Source organism: Pteropus medius, unplaced genomic scaffold (genome assembly GCF_902729225.1).
Source record: "Pteropus medius unplaced genomic scaffold, Ma_sr-lr_union100, whole genome shotgun sequence".
NCBI lineage: Eukaryota > Metazoa > Chordata > Mammalia > Chiroptera > Pteropodidae > Pteropus > Pteropus medius.
The window spans coordinates 338,457-358,544 of NW_024356335.1; the positions used below are offsets into that span (position 1 = coordinate 338,457).

General features: G+C 35.9%; 1 protein-coding gene across 8 annotated transcripts in view; it reads right to left on the reverse strand.

The window, feature by feature from the left end:
* STRBP (spermatid perinuclear RNA binding protein) overlaps positions 1 to 20,088 on the reverse strand; it is a 113,661-nt gene that overhangs the window by 28,918 nt on the left and 64,655 nt on the right. For all 8 annotated transcript variants that reach the window (XM_039861492.1, XM_039861490.1, XM_039861488.1 and 5 more), the window contains 7 exons: positions 18,153 to 18,318; positions 14,496 to 14,640; positions 7,413 to 7,504; positions 6,798 to 6,893; positions 5,573 to 5,684; positions 4,783 to 4,880; positions 4,469 to 4,580 (listed from right to left, as the gene is read on the reverse strand). In XM_039861492.1, the coding sequence (XP_039717426.1) occupies positions 4,469 to 4,580; positions 4,783 to 4,880; positions 5,573 to 5,684; positions 6,798 to 6,893; positions 7,413 to 7,504; positions 14,496 to 14,640; positions 18,153 to 18,318 (821 nt within the window). The remainder of the gene's footprint in view (positions 1 to 4,468; positions 4,581 to 4,782; positions 4,881 to 5,572; positions 5,685 to 6,797; positions 6,894 to 7,412; positions 7,505 to 14,495; positions 14,641 to 18,152; positions 18,319 to 20,088) is intronic.

The window sequence follows — 20,088 nt, forward strand, 5'->3', positions numbered from 1 at the left end:
ATCTACAAATGCAACCCAATGGCATGAAGCATATACATACACATGGTATCAATATCAATTTCTTGCTTTGGATACTGTACGATAGCTACATAAGATGTTGACTAGTGGGAGAAACTGGGTGAAGTGTACATGAGACTTCTGTGTACTAATTTGGCAACTTTCTGTGAGTCTGTATTTTAAGATAAAAAGTTAAGAAAGAAAGAATAGACAATTAGGGGCAAGGTCAGAAGTAGGAAGAGCAGAGAGGGAAGTTACTGCAAAACCCCAGGTGAGAGAAGATGGCAGCTGAGGCCGGGGTGGTAGCAGTGAAGAATTTAAAGAAATAGCTGAATTCTGGACAAACTTAGAAAGTAAAACAAAGGATATGCTGATGGTTTGGAGATGGGTGAAAGAAAAGAAAAGATACAAGGGTGAAGGGTTTTGGCCTGAGCACATACGCAGACGAACAGAGTTTCCAATGACTGGGATGGTGATAACTGTGGAAAGAACAGGTTGGAGGTAGAGTTAAGGACAGGAGTTTGGATTTTAGACATGTTAGGTTTGAGATGTCTGTTAGACATCCATGTGGAGACACTAAAGAGCCACTGGATAACTAGGGGTGAGGTCAAGGGCTGGTAATCTGGAGTAGAAATATAAATTTGGGAATCTTCAGTAAACAGAAGGTATTTCAAAACAAGAGACTAGATGAGATCTTGTAAAGAGTCAGTATAAATAAAGAGAAATGGTCTGAAGACTGCACCTGGGACCCTTTAATATGCAGAAGTCAGGAAGATGGGTAAGAAGAAACAAAGGCAGTTGAGGAGAAGGCACTGGGGCTAGAAGAATTAAGAGAAAGTAACGACCTAGAAGTCAGATGAAAAGTAGTATATCATGTCAGAAAAGTGTCTGACAATACCAAAAGTTATTGAGGATATAGAGCAACAGGAAGTTTCACACTCTGCTGTGAATAACTGATATATATAATTATTTGCTAGGTCATATACTGGCATACAGTTAACTCTTAGATATATACCCCAGGAAGCATGTACAAGGATGCTCTTAGCAACGTTATAGCTGTTCACCAAAAAATGAAGAGACCCCAAATGTCCTTCAAAAGTAGAATGAGTAAGTTGTAGTATGTTTATAATGGATACTATATAGCTATTAAATGAACACACAATAGCTATATGCAACAACCTAAATGTATCCCAAATAATGCTGGGCAAAAAGAAGCCAGTCACAAAAAAACTGAACTCAGTACAATTCCATTTCTATAGGGTTCTAGGCAACATCAAATTAAATTGTTTAGGAAAACATACACAGGTAGGAAAGCTATAAAGAAAATCAAGGAAATGATTATCAAAAAGTCAGAAATGGTAGTACACGGGGCAGGGAGGTGATGTAGAGGGATAAATATATGGCTTCTGACAAGCTAACAATGTTTCTTAACCAGAGTGGTGATCAAATGAAATTTTAAAATTATTTTTTAAATGGTGCATTTTTTTATAGTTTCTATGTATGTGCAATATCTCATAACAAAATAAATATGGGAGAAAAAAAGTGTTATCTGCGTCAAATGTTGCTGGAAAGCTGGCTAAGATGAAGACTGAAAACTAAGCACTGAATGCTTAGTTTTCAGTCTTCATCTCATGTAAAAGCAAAGGTCACAAGAGAGACTGGCAGAGTGGTAAGGAAGAAAGCCTGATAAGAATAAATTTAAAAGAAAGTAAGGAAAAGGAAAGAGAACAGGCCACTTTTTCCAAAAATACTGCTATACAGGGGAGCAGAGAAATGGGGCTCTGTTGGGAGAAGCTGAAGAATCAAGGGAGAGTCTGGTTTTGCCTTAAATAGCAGATATTATAGCAGGTTTTCATGCTCATGAGAATGATCTACTAGAAAAGGAGGAATTGTCACTGGTGAAAAAGATAGAATTGCTGGAATAATGTCTATCTGTAGGCAAAGGGGGATGTGATATATTGGAGTGCAGAAAGGTTAGACTTAAGAGCCCAGATAGTTTACCCACAGTCAAGAAAGGGAAAGCAAAGTACGTGAGTACTTTGAGCAAAAAAGGTTATCAGATGAGAATGAGGGATTGCAAGAAGTATGAAATGAGAGAAGATGTGAAACAGTGATCTAGGAAAATTGGAGCACTCTAGAACTTAGAGAAGAATTGCCAGACAATACAAATAGTCTACTTGAGGTTAAGACTTAAAAGAAAAACAGTCAAGATGAGAGTCAAGACTTAAAAGAAAAACAGTCAAGATGAGTGTCTATTTTTTCTCCAGCAATGTTCAACAACCTGGTAAAGGCACAGAGTTAGATTTCAACCAAGAGTTAGAATTCTGCCAGGAAGAGAATCAAGTGAAGGTATATACTAGGGAGTGATCATAATGATGGCTCATGGAATATAGAGAAGGAACAGAAGTGAGAACATGAAGAAGGTAAAAGGCTATCAAAAGTTGATAGAATCAATGCTGAGCCTCAATAATTGGAGTAGGGGTACTAAACAGATGATAACAACAGGTGATTGGAAAGTGGGATTCTTAAAAATGAGATTATGGAGTGGGTACAGTTATTAAAGACAAGGTCTAGGATACGTTCACAGAACGGGTACCTGAGGTAAGGCAATAGAAAAAATATTTATGGGAGAGGAAGTCAAGGAATGAAGTCAGAGTTTTGAAAAAAATTATCTGAAAAAAATTATTGAAATCATCAAGAATTGCAAGAATAAAGCTTAAATGCCAATGCCAGGAAGCTAGGTGCTAAAAAACAGGAAAATATGAGCAAGAATATAGTAAGAGTTTAGAGGCAATGGCCTTTGGTTCCCTCATTTTATAGCCGAGGCATAGAATAGCTAAGTGACTAGCCCAGGTCATGCAGCTAGTAACCGACAGAGCCTGAATGGAACGCTGACAGTCTGTTCTATTTTAAGCTATAGAGTGACAGACCAGTAGTTCCCAAACTTTTGAGAAAATCCTTTAAAGTTAAAAAAGAATTTAAGTTACACAACAATAGATAATTTTTACTATCTAACGAAAGAAAAAATACAAAACCGAAAGAGCCGCTATGAATTCAATGACTGAAACAAAATTTTCTATTACTAATCTTAAGAATCTCTACATATTTGAATTTTTTATTCAACCATTCGTTCCACAGGCAGTGCTAATTGTCAAATGGCTATGTGACCCTCTTTCAAAAAACTTTCGCCACTATGTGAGCACCCTCTTGAAGAAACTAGCTTTCATTTCATAAACATTTATTGAGCACTAGTTTGTTATAATGATATGGTAGGATCTGGAGGATTCATTACCTCTGAAGAGTTTACAGTGGCACTGATTCTCAATTTTTTAATCTTAGGACCAACCCTCTTAAAAAATTACTGAGCACCCAAAGAGCTGTATTTTGTGGAAAATATCTATCAATATTACACGTATTAGAAATTTAAACAAATTTTTTTACATAAGAATATATAAACATTCCATTAGCCAACAGAACGATGATGCTATCACATGTCATATGTAGCCTCTGGAAATCTATATACTCAGGAAAGCGTTAAGGCAAAAAAAAAATACCTAAGTATTATAAAAGTTTTTATCTTAAGAACTCCCTAGAAAGTCTCTAGACCCAACTTCTGTTGTCTAAATAAACAGATTGGGTCAGTGCACTAATCTGTCAAATAAAAATTATTAGAATATCAATTGTGGGAGGTGGGTTAGGCCCCAGATGAAGAATAACTGGTGTTAAACATCCCACCTTCTAATATAACAGGAGATAAAGGGGCAAAAAAATTTTTTTGCACTAAGTCGGGCATTTTAACCTGATAACAGTGGGGGTCACAGCCCTAGGAGAGAGATGAACTACTTGCTCAAAGCCAAAAGCTAGTAAATAGTGGGGCTATCTATGACTGGGACCCAGGTCGTACTGACCTCAGAGCCTGGGCTCTTTCTGTTGAAACTGAGTTCAGACAGATTAGTACAAATAGAAAATAGTCCTGAATTTTCCAACATACTTTTCTCCTCCTTTATATTTTTGTTTTCTCTTTCTTGATTATGTAACAGTTTCAAGTACAGTGGTTACATCTCCTCCAAGCTTATGGCTTATCTCTCTCTTAGACCAGGGGTTCTCAAAGTACGGTCCCTACATCTACGCGGTAATGGCGTCTGCCCGACATAGCCATATGAGTTCATTGCTACTAAGACATCGCTAGTAAGCTGATGTCACTGATGGGACAGAAGAGAAGAAAGTCAGGAAGGAAAGCAATACATTTTCTTATACATGACTTGGATTAACAATTTTTTTAAATTGGGGTATAACAGACAACATTACACTAGGCTCAGGTGTATAACATAATGATTCGATATTTGTATATATGAAATGATCACAATAATAAGTCTAGTTAACATCGGATTAACAGTTATTAAGTTCCCTATCCCATGACCATCTCCACCACTGCCCACGTTCAACCCCAATAAAAAAATTTCGCACTCACCTTCTTTATCTGTAACTGACCAGGAATATTTCTGAAAAGGCTTACTAGATGGAAGGGGGTCCATCTCCAGCACTTTATAAATCTGGCCAAAGGCCGATAGCCTGAGTGCATGCTGAAGAACAAAAGATTATATTTATTCAAATTTCAGTAGCCATTCATAAAGCCCTTAGAACATCAAGCTAAAAAGACATTCATTAAATGCTAATATTATGATGGCAAAAGTCCCTAAGCAAAAAGTGGTTAAATAGAACAATTCAGAAAATAAAGTGATGCTATCCCTCTAATAGATCACAGTGGCATGCCCCATCTTCTACCTGTGCACTGTGTGTAATATCTTCTTTTTGCTGGATGGTCATGTAGCTCAGAGCATCTGTTGGGTCTCGCTCACAAGGATCATGAAGACCAGGACCCCCTTTGGCAGAGGCAAAAGAAAAACACAAGTGCCATTTAGAAATGAGTTTAGAATTCAAAAATCTAATAGGGGAGGGAAGGGAGGGAAGAGGGAAGAGGGGAGAAGGGAGGGAGGGAGGGAGGGAGGGGAACAGAGAGAAAAAAAACTGAGAAACTATGTTCAATTAAATGGAGTAAAAAGGACACTCTCATTTTTCATATGTTAGCACTTAAATGTCCTCATTTTACTGGAAGTCACTTGTATATCTAAGGTCAAAATTGAGTCTTAATCTGAGAATTAAGAAACAGCATGATAATTCATCCCAAATCTTTAAAGGGATTACATATGGAAAATAAGACAAAGTTTAATTTTTCCAAATTAAACAACAGACTGCAAACAGAATGAACTTCAGACATTTTAATTAAACATCTGCATTTTCAAATTCAGAACTCTAGGTAAAGCAAATTCATAGAAGACACAATCTTATTAGTACTTTTTATGTTAGTATATATAAAATATAAATTACAATTATTGAAAGAGACTGTTTTATAGCACTTTTCCAATATTCAAACATCCTAGTTGCTAAAATTCCAAGCGAAACAACTCCTACACATCATTTTCCTTTGTGGAGGGCAAATTTAACACATATTTGTGAAAATAAACGAAAATGAGATTTTTTTGATTCTTCTGCCTCCAGAGTTTGAAACCCTTACCAGGAAGTAGTATTCCAGATGCCAAACACTCCATTACTCGTCTCAAGGCCTCCCCAGCGCCCAAAGGTCTATTACATGTACCTATAGACTTTTCACATATAAGCTCTAGTGGCTAGAAGATATTAAATTACAAATTAGTACATGCATCAAGTGTTAAAAGGATTCCAGTTAAATGTGAGCTGACATTCTATCTACCATGAAGGCCAAAAGAGTTAAAGTAAATTTAACATTTTAGGGCCCAATTATTTTTCCCCTTTGATTATCAACTTTTACCCCAGCTAGTGTTTTTAAATCAACCTCTTTTGAGATAATATATTCATAGGACATTTTGTTACAAAAACTTTACTTTCGGTTAACCTGAAAGGCTCACTTAAGAAATTGTGGTCATCTAATGGACCTGATAAAATTCAGCAAGCCTTCATGTAAGTTAGTAATAGCTAATAACTAATCAATGTTCAAATCCAGCCCACCTATCTCCCACTTAACCTGGGAAGCACTCAAACCACAACCAGACTTCCTTTCAGACAGCCTGCCCCGAGTACTATAATTAGAATAAATAAGGACCAAATCTCCATATTTAATAAACTAAAAACTGATACTATATTAAAGTAAAAATTGCTAAATTAACTTAAAGTAACCCTTTACAGCTTTGTTTTATAATGCTCTTAATTGTGTTCTTAATTAGGTCAGGCATAATTTTCAAATTAAGTAAGTTTTGCAATATACATTATAAACTATGTCCATAATCAAGTTACGTGTACTGTTCGCCTGACTTTAATTACTAACATAGATTTATTTTTAAGTGTCTAAACTCAAATAGAAAGAAAAAGAAGGTACAGGAGCCTTATATCGACATTTGAGGTAATTTGTATTTTAAATACAAGTGGCACTGAAAGAGAATGTGCCAGTCAAGGAGGCTTTCGTGGCAGTAGGTGAACAGTACAAAGTACAGGAAGGCATTCACTTCTAACAGGTATAGAATCTTTTTGTCAGAAAAAGTATCTCAGGCTCTGTAACATAAACGTGAGATGGTAGAAGAGACAAGTTATATGCATTAAAAAGAATTCATATAAAAAAATGCATAGTTTTTTTTCCAGAACAAAAATAAGCAATACATTCCTGAGCTAACTTAGAATATAGCTACTTCATACTAACATGTGATTTCTACAGGATTTCCTCTGACTATAGCTTCAGAATTTGCTTTTAACTGTATTTAAGTACTTACCCATCCTTTTAACGGTGCCCATGTGGGGACTCTGTTGCACAAATCACGAAGAATGCGAAGGACAATTACACATGATTTTAATCCATTTGCCCTTGCCTAAAACAAACAAAATGATTCCAATATCTCTTTGAAATCCATTCTTCATTTAAAGTATACTGATCATGGATAGGCTCTTTAAAGTGAATACTAATTAGACAGTCAGTCATCAGTTGTCAAACAAACTAAAAAATCAAGTTATTAAAAACAGTAAAGATAGGTGGGTTTTAAAATAAATGAAGCATATTATTAAAACTGCTCATAGAGCCTCATGGCAGCCCATTCCAGGCAACTATCTTAACGTTTAACTTTTCTTGCCTTTATTTGTATTTTGTAAGCCATCATTTGAAATTCTGAGCACTAAGCCAAAAAAGGATTATATGGTAACTAAACATCAACTATAGTGGAAGCTATACTAAGCATTTTACCTAAAATAATTCATTTACTCCTACCATAACCACGTAAGGTAGAGAGTACCCCCTCTTTCTTTTAAACATTAAGAAAACACTAAGTGGCAGGTGTTCCAAATGAAACCTGCGCAAGGCTACAATAACAGTAAGATAATAACGAAGAGCCAACCTGAAACCATTTGGCATGTCGAAGGGACGCCAAGGCGTTCAGGCATTTCTGCCTGTCCAATAAGTCCGGAGGGTCTTTCATCGCAACCTTTTCTAATGGGAAAATGAGATAGAGAGAGACAGATACAATTTGACCAAGGGGTTCCTGTCAAACACCAAACAATAAAAATAAAAAGAAGAGAAGCATCTGAGTAAATTAATAAGACTCCCAGAAGATTTCATGATTTAGCTTTGTTGCTTTTTAAAAAAATTACATGCACTCTGATTACTCAGTAAGCAGTCATCAGAGCACATCAGTCACGAGTACATGAGGAGCACCAAGGCATTTGCTCAGTAAACAAATCACTGACCACTGCTACATACAATCTGGGATCTTATTAAGCATATATATAACATCAAAGGGCACAAAATAGGTACATAGCACTTCTTCCTTTGGCAGGGTGCAAAAAGTGGAAATGTGGGTCCAATAGCAATAATAATTATTCTTTATAGAAGGAATCTTAATCAGTAATCAATTTTTAAGGAAAATTAGGGCTCTCTAATGTAATCAATTTGAGATATACTAAGACTACATTGAGCATGGCAATTTTATTTTTTATAACAAAATAAATTTGTCTAACAAGATAACCATTACATAGAAACTTTACCCCACTGATGAGAGCACTTCAAGTGTCACCTTCGAGTTCCCTCATTATTTCTTTTCTAAACCAAATTATTAAAACTACAAATATAAAACACATTAAAATACATTTCAAGTTTTACAAACTTTTTTTTAAAAAAAAAAGGCAGCAAAGAATAGTAGCTAATTACAGCTATTTGACTTGCTTTAACATTTTAAAGTTGATTAGATGGCCAATGGCAGCGAAGTTAAGAAATTAACATGTGACTAATAAAAAATATCCGTATTTGAGAAGATGTCACATGGTACTAAATCCAAGTTCAGAGAGCCAAATGTATTTCCTCTAAGCTACTAGGAAATGGGATTTTAAAATTTGTGAAGACTTGGTGCATTATTATTTAAATGTCTACAACATATACAAATGTTTCTTGGGGAGTAATTCTTTCTCTAATCCAATTAAGTCAGGTTCATCATTTTCTTTTAAGAATTCTTAATGTCAGGGTCCACCAACCCTTCTTCCTAGTACAATCTTGACGATCGGACTTGGTAGTATGTTTGTGTGGGACAACTGATATAATCTAAATGCTTTCAAATAAGAGACAAGATAATTGATACTGTCTGATTTCCTCAGTTACTGCGAGATTCTGTTACAGCAAATTTACTGTAAATTCTAATTGATAGACTGCCATTAACTAAAATTGAAGACATAATGCTTGACAGAAGACAAATCTATTAGAGGAAGAACTGGGTTCTCTTTATTGGCTGCGGCGCTAAAGGCTGAAGTGCTACACACTTATTTTCTGACCAGGCGAGCTCCACACCAGATATTTGCATTGTTTCACATTAACCTCTGCCGACAAATTCACAACACAGGGTCTCATTTACTGCCCTGTATTCAGAAAATGAGAAGCCTCAAAAAGAATGATTAATATGGGTTTACAAACGTGAACAAATATACTATGGGTATTCACTTCATAGGTGACCTAGTTCCTGGACTTGCTCAATTCTGTCTTTATAATGTCACGAAACATACAACTAACTCATTTTAATGTTTTTATGTCAAAATGTTTTAAATGTGGTCAATACAAGCATCTGTGTAAAGCTCACATACCATATAAAACAAATTACTATAAATGATTAGAATCTTTTAAAAGTTAGACATGACAAAGGTTGACTGACTGCTAAGTACTGTAATCCCAAGAAAAGATATGGACCATATTTATCCTTTAAGATTTCAATCTTTAAGAGTCAGACAAGCTAAGTTTTATTCTATCATCTTACCAAGTAGGAGTGTCAGGAAGAGGGGGCAGTAGAAGAGAGGAGTGAGGCAGAGGAGGTTTAGATAGGAAAAGACAAGGCAAACCAAAACTCTTTTATAACCTCTGGTACTTTCGTCCAACGGTCAGAGCTTAGAAATAACACCTTACGCTCCTCATAACAAGTTATTTTTTAAAGAGGGACAATAGAAAAAGTATTTAAATTCTTTCATCCCCACACACTTATAACCACAAACTCTTATTTAAAAACACAACAGAGGCATCAGCTTGCTACAGACAGTCAACATTTGGAGACAGTAGCTTCTACTAAGAGATGGAAGGGACAACGGTGAACAGAAGACTTGCACCGGACTCCCCTTGACATCACCCTCAGAATGTTTCTTCATGCGCTGATAGTCAAGAAGTCAAAAGATCCAGAATGTTTCAATATTCATGAGGTGGGACACAGAAGAGATCCAATAATTCATCTCATTTTATCTTCTTCAAAGTTTCTTATTTTAAAACAATGTAAAATTCACATGGCACTTACAGTACTGTTGGTAAGCCCTGCTTCCCTGTTTCCTTTATATATTAATAATATAGTTTTATATATTTTCATTAAGAAAAATAAATTACTTAATGTGGCAATCATAGAATTGTTACTTCTCATAGCAGAATCTCAAGTTAAACATTTCTGTATGAACTTTAATGGAGGCGTTTCAATTTTGTGAGGAAACAAAACTTTTCTGATAAAAAGGCACCATGGAGTCTTTAAACTAGAAACAATTAAACTGTGAGCCATTTCATTTTTTTTCAGCAGTGACCAGTAAAACAGATAAGAAATAGCATGAGGGATGATGGACTTGGAAAATAACAAAAATGCCAAAAGCAAAGAAAAACAGCTGTTAAAAATTTAATGTTCAGTCACATGGCATCAGGGCATGAAGGTACATAAAACATTCTGAACAATGGAAGCACTGGAAAAGAAGTCTATTATGCCTAACTTTGTTTGGTTAGAGGTTAGATCAGTGACCAGAAACACACCGTACTACAGGAAATGTTGGTCAGTTTCTCTTAATTCCTTACATGCACTCTAACTCTCTGCCTGTTAGCAAAAACACTAGCCTGGACATGGGGTGGAGAAAAGCCAGCGCATGACTGTGTTAAACAGCAGTTATATGTCTGGAACCTGGGCTCTTCGAAGGTAAAATAATTGAGCTGGGTTATCATGAATGCCTCCTTGACAATCTGGATGAAGCTGAGCTACTGAGTTCATGCTGACAGAATTTTCTAGTTAGCCTGAAAATTCTTGGCAGCCCCCTCTCCCAGTTCCTGGGGGCTTTGTGGAGAGTAGGCATTATGCCACAAGCCACTGTCCATGCAAAACATCCGGCAATTGTGCACAGGTGAACGTAGCAGTAAGGTAAGTCAAAGAGAGCACTGTTCTAATTTACAGTAGAAATGTCACTCATATGATTTTTTCAGTGGCTCACTAGACAAGGTGGCCACTGGAAAGTTACTAGCTAAAGGTTTGCAGCTGGGGAAGGCAGGAAAGTAAAGTCTGCAGCATTGTTACAATCCCAGCTGTGATCTCCGCACTATGCGAACGCCTTCGCCTAGCAGGATTCATACCAGCAAACTTCTGTCAAGACATGTCAGAAGTTTGTACTGGCACCAATATATATATATGAAAAGGAATTCTTGGGCAATTTCTTTGTGAACTCCTGAAAATCTCCCCCAATACTGAGAACAGAGGTTTGTCTTAGCCTAAGCCACAAGAGTCTCTGCAGTTTCCCTACCTACCCAGCACACTGGGTAAAATGTGATACTTTCCTTATTTATAAAACAGGGCAATTATCTACCTCATAGGGCTGTTGTGAGGCTTAAAATAATCATGTATGAGAAACTGCTTATAAAACAGTAAGTTATAAAATATCTTAACAGCTTGAATTCTGAGATACCCGCTGTTAATGCTTCTTACACACCGGGCCAGTCCTATTTAATCAAACAATAAGCTGGCTACGAAAATTCATTTAACAGATTATTTTGGATTGCCTGCTATGTATTAGGTACCATTCCAGGTGCTAAGGAAAAAGGATGGGCATAGGGAACAAGACACCTGCCCTCAATGAATCATAGGCTATATAACAAATCAGCCCATAAATTAGCACTGCAGCAAAAACAGAATCCTGATTCCAATACTACACTTCACTGGGTGTTTAGGTTTAGTTCTCCAGACCTGTCATGTACACAAGCTCTCACTGTGAACTCAAGGCAGTTTGAGTAGGTGAGTTTGCTCTGTGAACTCTTCTCATAAGCTGAGTGACCACCATCATTTACTGAGCAACTATGTTGTGCTGGGTATCGTACAGGTCGCACTACATAAACTCTCATTTAACCTCAAACAATTTTCTAAGGTATTTATTACTCACATTTTAAAACGAAGAAGAAACCTGTCCAAGGTCACACAGCAATAGTATCTAATGGAATTAAGAATCAAACACCTCCTGCCAGGCACCATATACCTCCTGCCAGGCACCAAGGTCTGTGTTTTTTCTCCTACGCCTCCATTAGCAGAAAGCCTGTGGTAATGTGGAAGTGTTATTCTACAGGACCTACAGATGAAGGGTCAGAATATGGAGAGATGACTGAGCGCAGGAGAAATCTGACCTGTGACATAGTAAACAATACCAAAGAGATTCACTATGTACTCTGGCCAATGAAAATGTAAACAGTGATTTTAAATGAGTACTTAGATCCTCTTCCACAGAGGCAACCCCGAGGAGAGGGTGTGATGCCCTTACGTGCCCCAGGCCTCCAGCACTCTGCTCTCAACCACACCTTTTCCCCTCTTTTAGATTTTAACTATGTGGCAACTGAAGATAGGGAAGAGAACGATGTAAGGTGTATAAATTTTGTGAATGGTCTGTTTCATGAGGAAGGGAGAGTTGAGATTCTATAGAAATATACCTCCTTGAAAAAAGTTACAATGTATTTTTTTAACTTTGAGAAAGCAAATGAGTGATTTTTTTTAAAAAAGGGATATCTTAGAAATTCCTGGAACCCTAACCAATCTTGTGCTTTCGCCCCATGCAACTGAAAAGAACTGAATCAAGGGGGTAGGAACTGTCTAGTGTGAGGTAATAAGCCCTACAAAATTCTTCAGCCCAGATCTCAAATACTCAGTTATGCTGGATCCTCAAACTTGCCAAGAAATATGCAAAACTGCTAGTGCATATCAAAAAACTGTCTTTGACAAAGCCCAGGTTAGACAAAATGAGCAAATCATAAGAGATAAAAAGAGTCAACAGGGCTGGGAGGTTAAGGACAACGGCAAAGCAAGTCTTTCTGCCATTCCAAAGGACAGGAAGTAACATGTATAAAACATTAGATCCCAGCTGATTCTTTCACCTTACCTGATCCCACAGAATCATGTTAACACCAGCTGATGAGATCCAGCTTGTAAAGAGGTCTTGAGATTCTTTAGTAACCCAAACATCTCAAACAGACTCCTACTTTACCACAATTCCATTCTATAATAACTAGTCTTCTAGTAAAGATCTGTTTTCTGTTTCTCTGAACAGAAATTAAAGTTATAAAGGCAACAGACTAAGCTTAAGGGTATCACTGAAAACTCTGACAAAATCCCATGTAAGTAAACAAAACCATGAAGAAAACGAAGCCTGATGTTTTCTTAATACTTTCAAAGAGATGTCTATGGCTACAAGCAAGCATATAATTAATCTAGTCGTTGGCAACTTCAGTCTTTCTCATCTCTCTATACTCAAATAACCTGTAATAATACCTATATTTATAACTATACTTAGAAATGGTTAGTTTTACACCAGGGGGTCAAGTAGAACACAGCTTACCAGAATTAACAGAATTATCTTGATACTTCAGAAATCATTTTATAGTTCTACAGTTAATGGTGAACTGAAAAGCTGTTAAAGAAATTAAGCCATTTAAAATTGGTTCTTCAGAGGTGTTAGAGATATTGTATACAGCAAAAAAAGTACATGCATAAACCCAATTATAGATTGGATGCATTTTAATTTTAAACTATGATTCATAAATATATCTAGTTACATCTCTTAGGTTTGGTATGGTTGATTTTAGTTATCCCCAAAAAACATTTTTAAAAGGAGTCTATCACTTTTACTTTCAGAGATCCTAACAAGTCATGCTTGCCAAAACACGAAGTTCTAACATCACTGGGAGCTGTCTTTTTCTACCTTTACCATAGACTTGAAATAAATTAAGAAACTGACCAATATTTCTTACTGCACTGGTATTTCAGGTAGGGGAGAAAGCAATGGGACTTGTTAAACGTCTAGTGATGAAAAACAGCAACAGGGCGTCTCCATTGGCCCAGATGGGCCACACTGCCTCTAAACTGTCATGACAGAGAAGGGCCAGTTGGTCAAAGGTCTGACACAGGAGAAATATCACACGCCAAGTTTCTCGGGACAGGACTGAGAGGCAGAAACAAGCAAATTGACAGGATAAAAACATCAGAAAAAGAAGCCCAGTTCCATCATTACTTCTCAAAACTGAACAGATTTCTCACTCTACTTTTACAAGGATGGCACTGCCATACAGGAATTCTTTTTAACTTCAGAAGCGAGTTTAGTTTAAGGCATGATTCCCACATATATCATATTCAAAATGGTCACGGGATCACAAACCTCCTAGAAAAAAATGTACTAAAGATTATTTACTTCTAAAAAATCAATCCCCCAATTTATAACTCTTACATTATAAAACATATTTACACATGGGCAGTTAGATAGAGAATAAATCTTATAAGGTTAGTTATTAGAAGTCAAGAGAAATGTACAAATGAGTAATTTGAAATAAGTGAATAAATTTGAAAACAATACTGTTTTTTTAATCCTAAAATCAGACCTAAGCCAAACTACATAGAATAGATTGAATGACACCAATAACAATGGAATACTATACAAAGTAAAACAGAACACAAGAACAGTATAAAAATTAGAGTTAAGACCAACATGATAAGCACAGGTTTTTGAATTAACATATTTTATATTTCAAATGTATACATTTTTGCAAAATATTTTGATTTATGTAATAAGCTGTTTAAAATACTATGAGTGGCATAAAACAAATGAAGACAGTTATTTCTTAAATCCATAAAGCATAGTTAACAAAACAAATATATGTACATATATATGTGTGTGTATACCTCCATCCTTCTTCTCCAATTCGTCCCTAATTAGAGGAGAAGTAAGTATCACCTTCAAAGTTAGTGTAGGCTCTTTTGTATTCCGAATTATAATAGATGCCTCATCTACACATTGTTCCACTTGATATTTCTCTTCTGTGAGTTTCTGAAAGTCACCAAGATTTCAAAAACATCCAATTAGATTAAAATCTCAAAAAAAAAAAGGATGATTGCCCCTTATTTTCCAAACTTATTAACTACTAGTTATACTGTCCCAGGAGATCAACAGTCTTAACCAGTTCTTTAGTTTAGGGGTAACATTTCTCTCCCCTCCCACCTTATCAGCAAATTCTCTTTCTCCATCCTTCAGAAAGCAACCATGATGTCAACTACCTATACAATTACTAACAGTATTTAAATTCATTTTTTCTAATATTTGAAAGTAAAATACCAACATCATTATGTGATAAAGGATAAATTATTACAGAGAACTAATGTAGAAAAATAAATCACTGGGAATGCACTCTAAACCAATACCTTTTTTGATAAGACAGCCTAAAAAGGAACTCTTACTTACTGAGGACTTACAAATTTAAGATTATGTAGATTTTTTAAAGAGAATCAAGTAAGAATGAATAAAAAAGCATCTCTACACAGTCACTCATTGGCCAAAAGAAAAAAAAAAAAAAAAAGAGCATAAATAACTCCCTTTTCTAACGATAGGACTCAGAGATCATTCCAGTGAGACCTATCCTTATATGTGACAAGTCATCTGACACCCATAGGGAAATGTGCATTGCTTCATTCAACACACAACTATACACATAATTTAAGGGCCATCCACAATCACCAATTAGAGTCATATAAGTTATATTTAATATATTATTATACATTGAATATATAGTTTAATAAATTCTACAGGGCCTTTCTTGGTGGTGAAATTTAGTATCTATTACCTGACCTAAATAGCTGAATGGAAACTCTACTGGGTCTCTGTTCGTTAGTGTGCATTAAAAGAATTCAGAGCCATTTACATAAAAATAACATTTTACAATTAAAAAGATAGAAAAGATAGAAAATAGAAAATTTATTATCTAATTGTGAATAGAAGCCAAGGCCAGGAAAGGATACGCAGTGACTGGGAAAACCAGAACCAGAATAGAGAAAAAAGAGAAAACTGCCCACATTCGTTTTATGACTATTAGAGAATTAAAGATGTCCATCAGAGAACGAGTCAAACTAAATTTTTCAATTATGCAGGCAGATCAACATAAGACACATCCAAAGTAATAAACAGATGGTATGAGTTCTGGACTAGCCTAATTATAAGTGATTTCTTGTTTGGGTCATCCTTCTCCTCTCTAGCTCAAGGAAGTTCTAAAATTACTCTTGAAAAGAATATGTCGAGAAAAGGAATGGTACAACTTCAATTAATTAAGGTGCTTAGATAACTGAAAGTTTTGCTCTGGTAAGTGCTCAGGAAAAAAAAAAAAAGATTTTTAACTCATAGGAAAATAAGATCATATCACATCAGAAATTGGTTTTCCCTACAAATGTCAAGAAAACAAAGGGTAAACAGAGAGTAAAGGCAGAAATCATCCTTAAACTAATTTTCTAAAATACTATTAGTAAGAATAAATGTGTTAACTTACATGTATGTGGGCATATGTGTTTGTACATGTATATAATTTAATCTGAAGTGGGTGTACAATTATATCCTCATTTTATTTGGGTACCTTTACCCAAATATCTCTAGTAATGGATCTATCTAACCATCATACAAGGCAATTGGTTTTACTGTTAGATAATTCTATTGGCTATATTAAATTGAAACATGTTTCTCATAATTTCCATTATCTTAAGAGTTCAGGCCTCTTTAACCTTCTACAAGAAGCCCTTCAAAAACCTAAAGATATCTGTGTTTGGTTTAATCTTCTTTAGCCTAAAAAGCCCTCATCTCTTTAAATTTGAAATGGTTTACACAGCCTGCACTCTCTCCTGCACCCTTCCCTTGAACACTTGCTAGCTCGACAAGAGCATTTTAAAACTGTGGTGGCCAGAAATACACTCTCACTCAGGAGAGAAAAAAATGCACATAGTTGTGATCTGCACTGAGAAAGCTTGGCCCAATCTCCTGCATCTTTAATACTGGAGAAATATGACAGACTTTCAGAATAAGAACGATTTATTACACCACTGGTTCTCAGCCTTTTTCCCCACACTGACACATGAAGACTATGACCACTCTTATTAGAAATAGGACTTAATGAAAGGGAACAGAAAGGGGGGTGAAATGGTTGAAAAGCCTCTAATATGTCCAATCATTTGATTATTACTTTATTATAGATTTAAGAGTAACAACGTTCACTATAATTCAGAAATAGAGATTAAATTTTAAAGCAATTTAAAAATAATGAAAACAAAAGGAATATTATTAACATTCTAAACAACAAAAAGTATACTTGGCCAGAAACCGGTTACTAAGTAAATGTTCTGTTTCTTAAGCTTGATTGTACTCTATGCTGCTTTCCACTTTCCCTCCCGATACGATTGCAAAAGTATTTTTTAAAATTTTTAAGAAATTCAATCCTATGAAAGTCCAGAAAATTTTCTTCATTTATTCACTTAAAAAAAAAAATTTAAGATCTAAGGCAGACTGATAAAACAGGTGCTCTAAAAATTAATATAGGGGAATATGTCAACAAGTAACACAAATCTGACTGTCAAGAATGACAGACAATAGAAATCAGGAAGATGGCTTTGAAAATCAGTTGAACATGAAAGAAAATGATCTACTAAACAGCTAATAAAAAAAAAGTTTAAAATTCCTATTACTTGGGAGTGGGGGGAAGAGCCTTTTTAGAAGAAATACAAATAAAAGAAACCAACAAAATAAAAGAGCGCATTCAACAACTCAGTTTGGACCTTGTGGACTAATATCTATTTATGTGACATGGATATGAGGGCTAACTGAAATGAAATCATCAAAAAGCTATAAGCTAATTATACCAGAGATAAGACATCTGAAACTGAAAGATGATCACGGCTTCCCAATTGTGATGAAATTGGCCCTCGGAGCAGCTGGCAGAGCAGGTCCTAGGGTGACCACAGTCCTAGACCAACTGGTTGCCTGCAGCCCTGAGGTGCTTGTAGCATTCAGCAACATCCTCCAGGAAGCATAACAATATTAAATTTTTCTAAATGCATCCCAACGTGAAAAAGGTTTGGAAACAAAGAATTAAAGTGATTTTCCATTAACGGAACGAATGGGCGATTATTAAATTAACTGCTTCTTCAATTTTAAAAGTTATCATCTATGCAAGTCTCCAGTTGTCCAGGCTTTTTTTGATCATTAAATTCTTTTCTGCATTATACCAACCCTTCCAGGCATTTTATAATGCTGAGAGACCTAGCCTGGAAAACATGAAGACTCTCATCAAGATACACCTGAAAATGGTAAGGCTGTACCTTGATAGCCATCTTAATTCGGTAAATATATCCTGAGTACTAATCTCCAGAAATGTGACAGATGAGTCAGTGACCCAGAGTACTGGTAATCCTTTTGTCTGTATCTATCTTTTACTATTACCTATTTCTTGTTATTGAATTCATCAAGGAAACTACCTATTTTCACCTTTTTTACAAATTTTCCTAGAGGTGCAATTGAACTGTACTCACCTGAATCTGAATAGGAAGATTATCTTTGACTGTATTTAACAGGGTCTCTGTGGGTTTGTCTTTGCACATTAAAACCAGCTCCAAGTCCATATCATCTTTAATCAGCAAGCCTTTTGCAACCAGGCCAATCCTCATTACACCACACAATGTCCGACCACCTTGATCCCTAAAAATAAAAGTCTGAATGATTACTTTTACAACCTATTTCCTAAATTAAAACTTAATCATTACTTGGCTACCTGGATATCCTTACAAACTGATAAGGAAATATATAAATCTAGATATCCAAAATTCCACAAAATTAAGTCTCTGATTTAAGCCTCATAAAGAATATTCCCCAAGGAATCAATAGGGAGCATATTTCAGACTATAGATCTTTCCGTTTTTCATTATATCTATATTACTTGGGAAAATCCAAAAATACTGTATCCCCTTAAACACTTTTTCATATTTGTAAAAAATTGCTATTATCTTTTTGTTGGTAATTAAAGAATTTGTGAGAAACATGAATACCACAGGATACAGACAAAGAACATCGGGGTGGAACTCTAAAAGCCCTGGACTCTACTGCTAGTGGTGCCTGCTGATTCAGTATCCATAACTGTCAAATGGCGATCAGCTAGGTGAGCCCTGGCTTGTTCCTTCCAGCTGTATCATTCCAGGAGTCCATGAAAGTTTATGGGGAAAGCAGAATAATGTGATAAAAGCAAAGAGGTGAAGAAAGAAGGAACAGACCAAAGATAATTGGCCAGAATATGCATTCCAAATCCAGCCGTAGCTAAAAGAACAAACGCACTCAAAGGACATCAAGTCATAAGTGGTGCATAAGAATAATGTTAACATCTATCCTTAATTTCAATACTAAAAGTTTCTTATTGGTTCATTTTCCTTAATTACAAGTGAAAATTAACAGCTGAGCAGTTAAGTAAGCAAGTGTCTGAGTACAGAAAGGATATCCAATCTCTCCTGCTCCTGAGCCTTACACAGCAGTTAAGCAGTAACCTGCTTAAAAGGGGAAGAGAAAGTAACATCTAAGAACAAACTGCACGCCACGATTCTCATTTAAACCTCACAATAAACCTTCATCTGAAAGGCAAAAAAAAAAAAAAAAGAATCTCAGAAAAGCTAATTAATTGTTCAAATTCACAGAGAAAGTAAAATGGCAAAGCCTGGATTCAAACTCTAGTTGGTCTGACCACAACTCAGGTTCTTTACATTATTATGGTTGCATCCCAAGTTCAGAAGAGGAAAAGGTTAAAAGCAGAGAGGACAAGCAAAGCAACCTGAAAGTCTGACTTCAGAAGAGCCTTGATTTGTTTAGTAGGAAGAAAGGTCTAAGTGGAGGTAAAGAATCAGCAGAGTTGGGCTGAAGTCAGTGGAGTGGAGAATGAACTAGAGAAAGAAGAGAGAACCGAATTGTGGTTGTGGAAACAACACAGTAAATTATAAGAAATCTAGTCACTGGATGGGTGCTTGGGACACCTTAGAGATTCAATAAACCATAAATCAGTGAAAAACTATAAGGCTGTAAAAGTATAGAAAGAAATAAAAAGGATTTTAAAGCAGTGACCCAAGTGTAGAGACTTATTTGATATTAAGAATACTCAGTCATCTTTGATTTTTTTTTTCTTCTGCATCCCTGTCCTCTCATCTTCTCATTCTCCCAAATCGAATAATAGTTCATAAATTCCCCATCCACAGCACCCTTGAACCGCTGCTTTCAAACTGGTTTCTTTTCAGGCTCACATTACCCCTCACCTAACCTACCTCAATAACCTCCTTTCATTGGCCTTATCAACTAACCTCTGCCATCTCCAGTCTACTGCACACAGTAGACTGCAACCAGAATAATCTTCAAAAGCACCACACAGATGGCACTCTGCCTATTATCTTCCTGGTGTCCCACTGCACATTTAGATACTTAGCATTTTGGGAG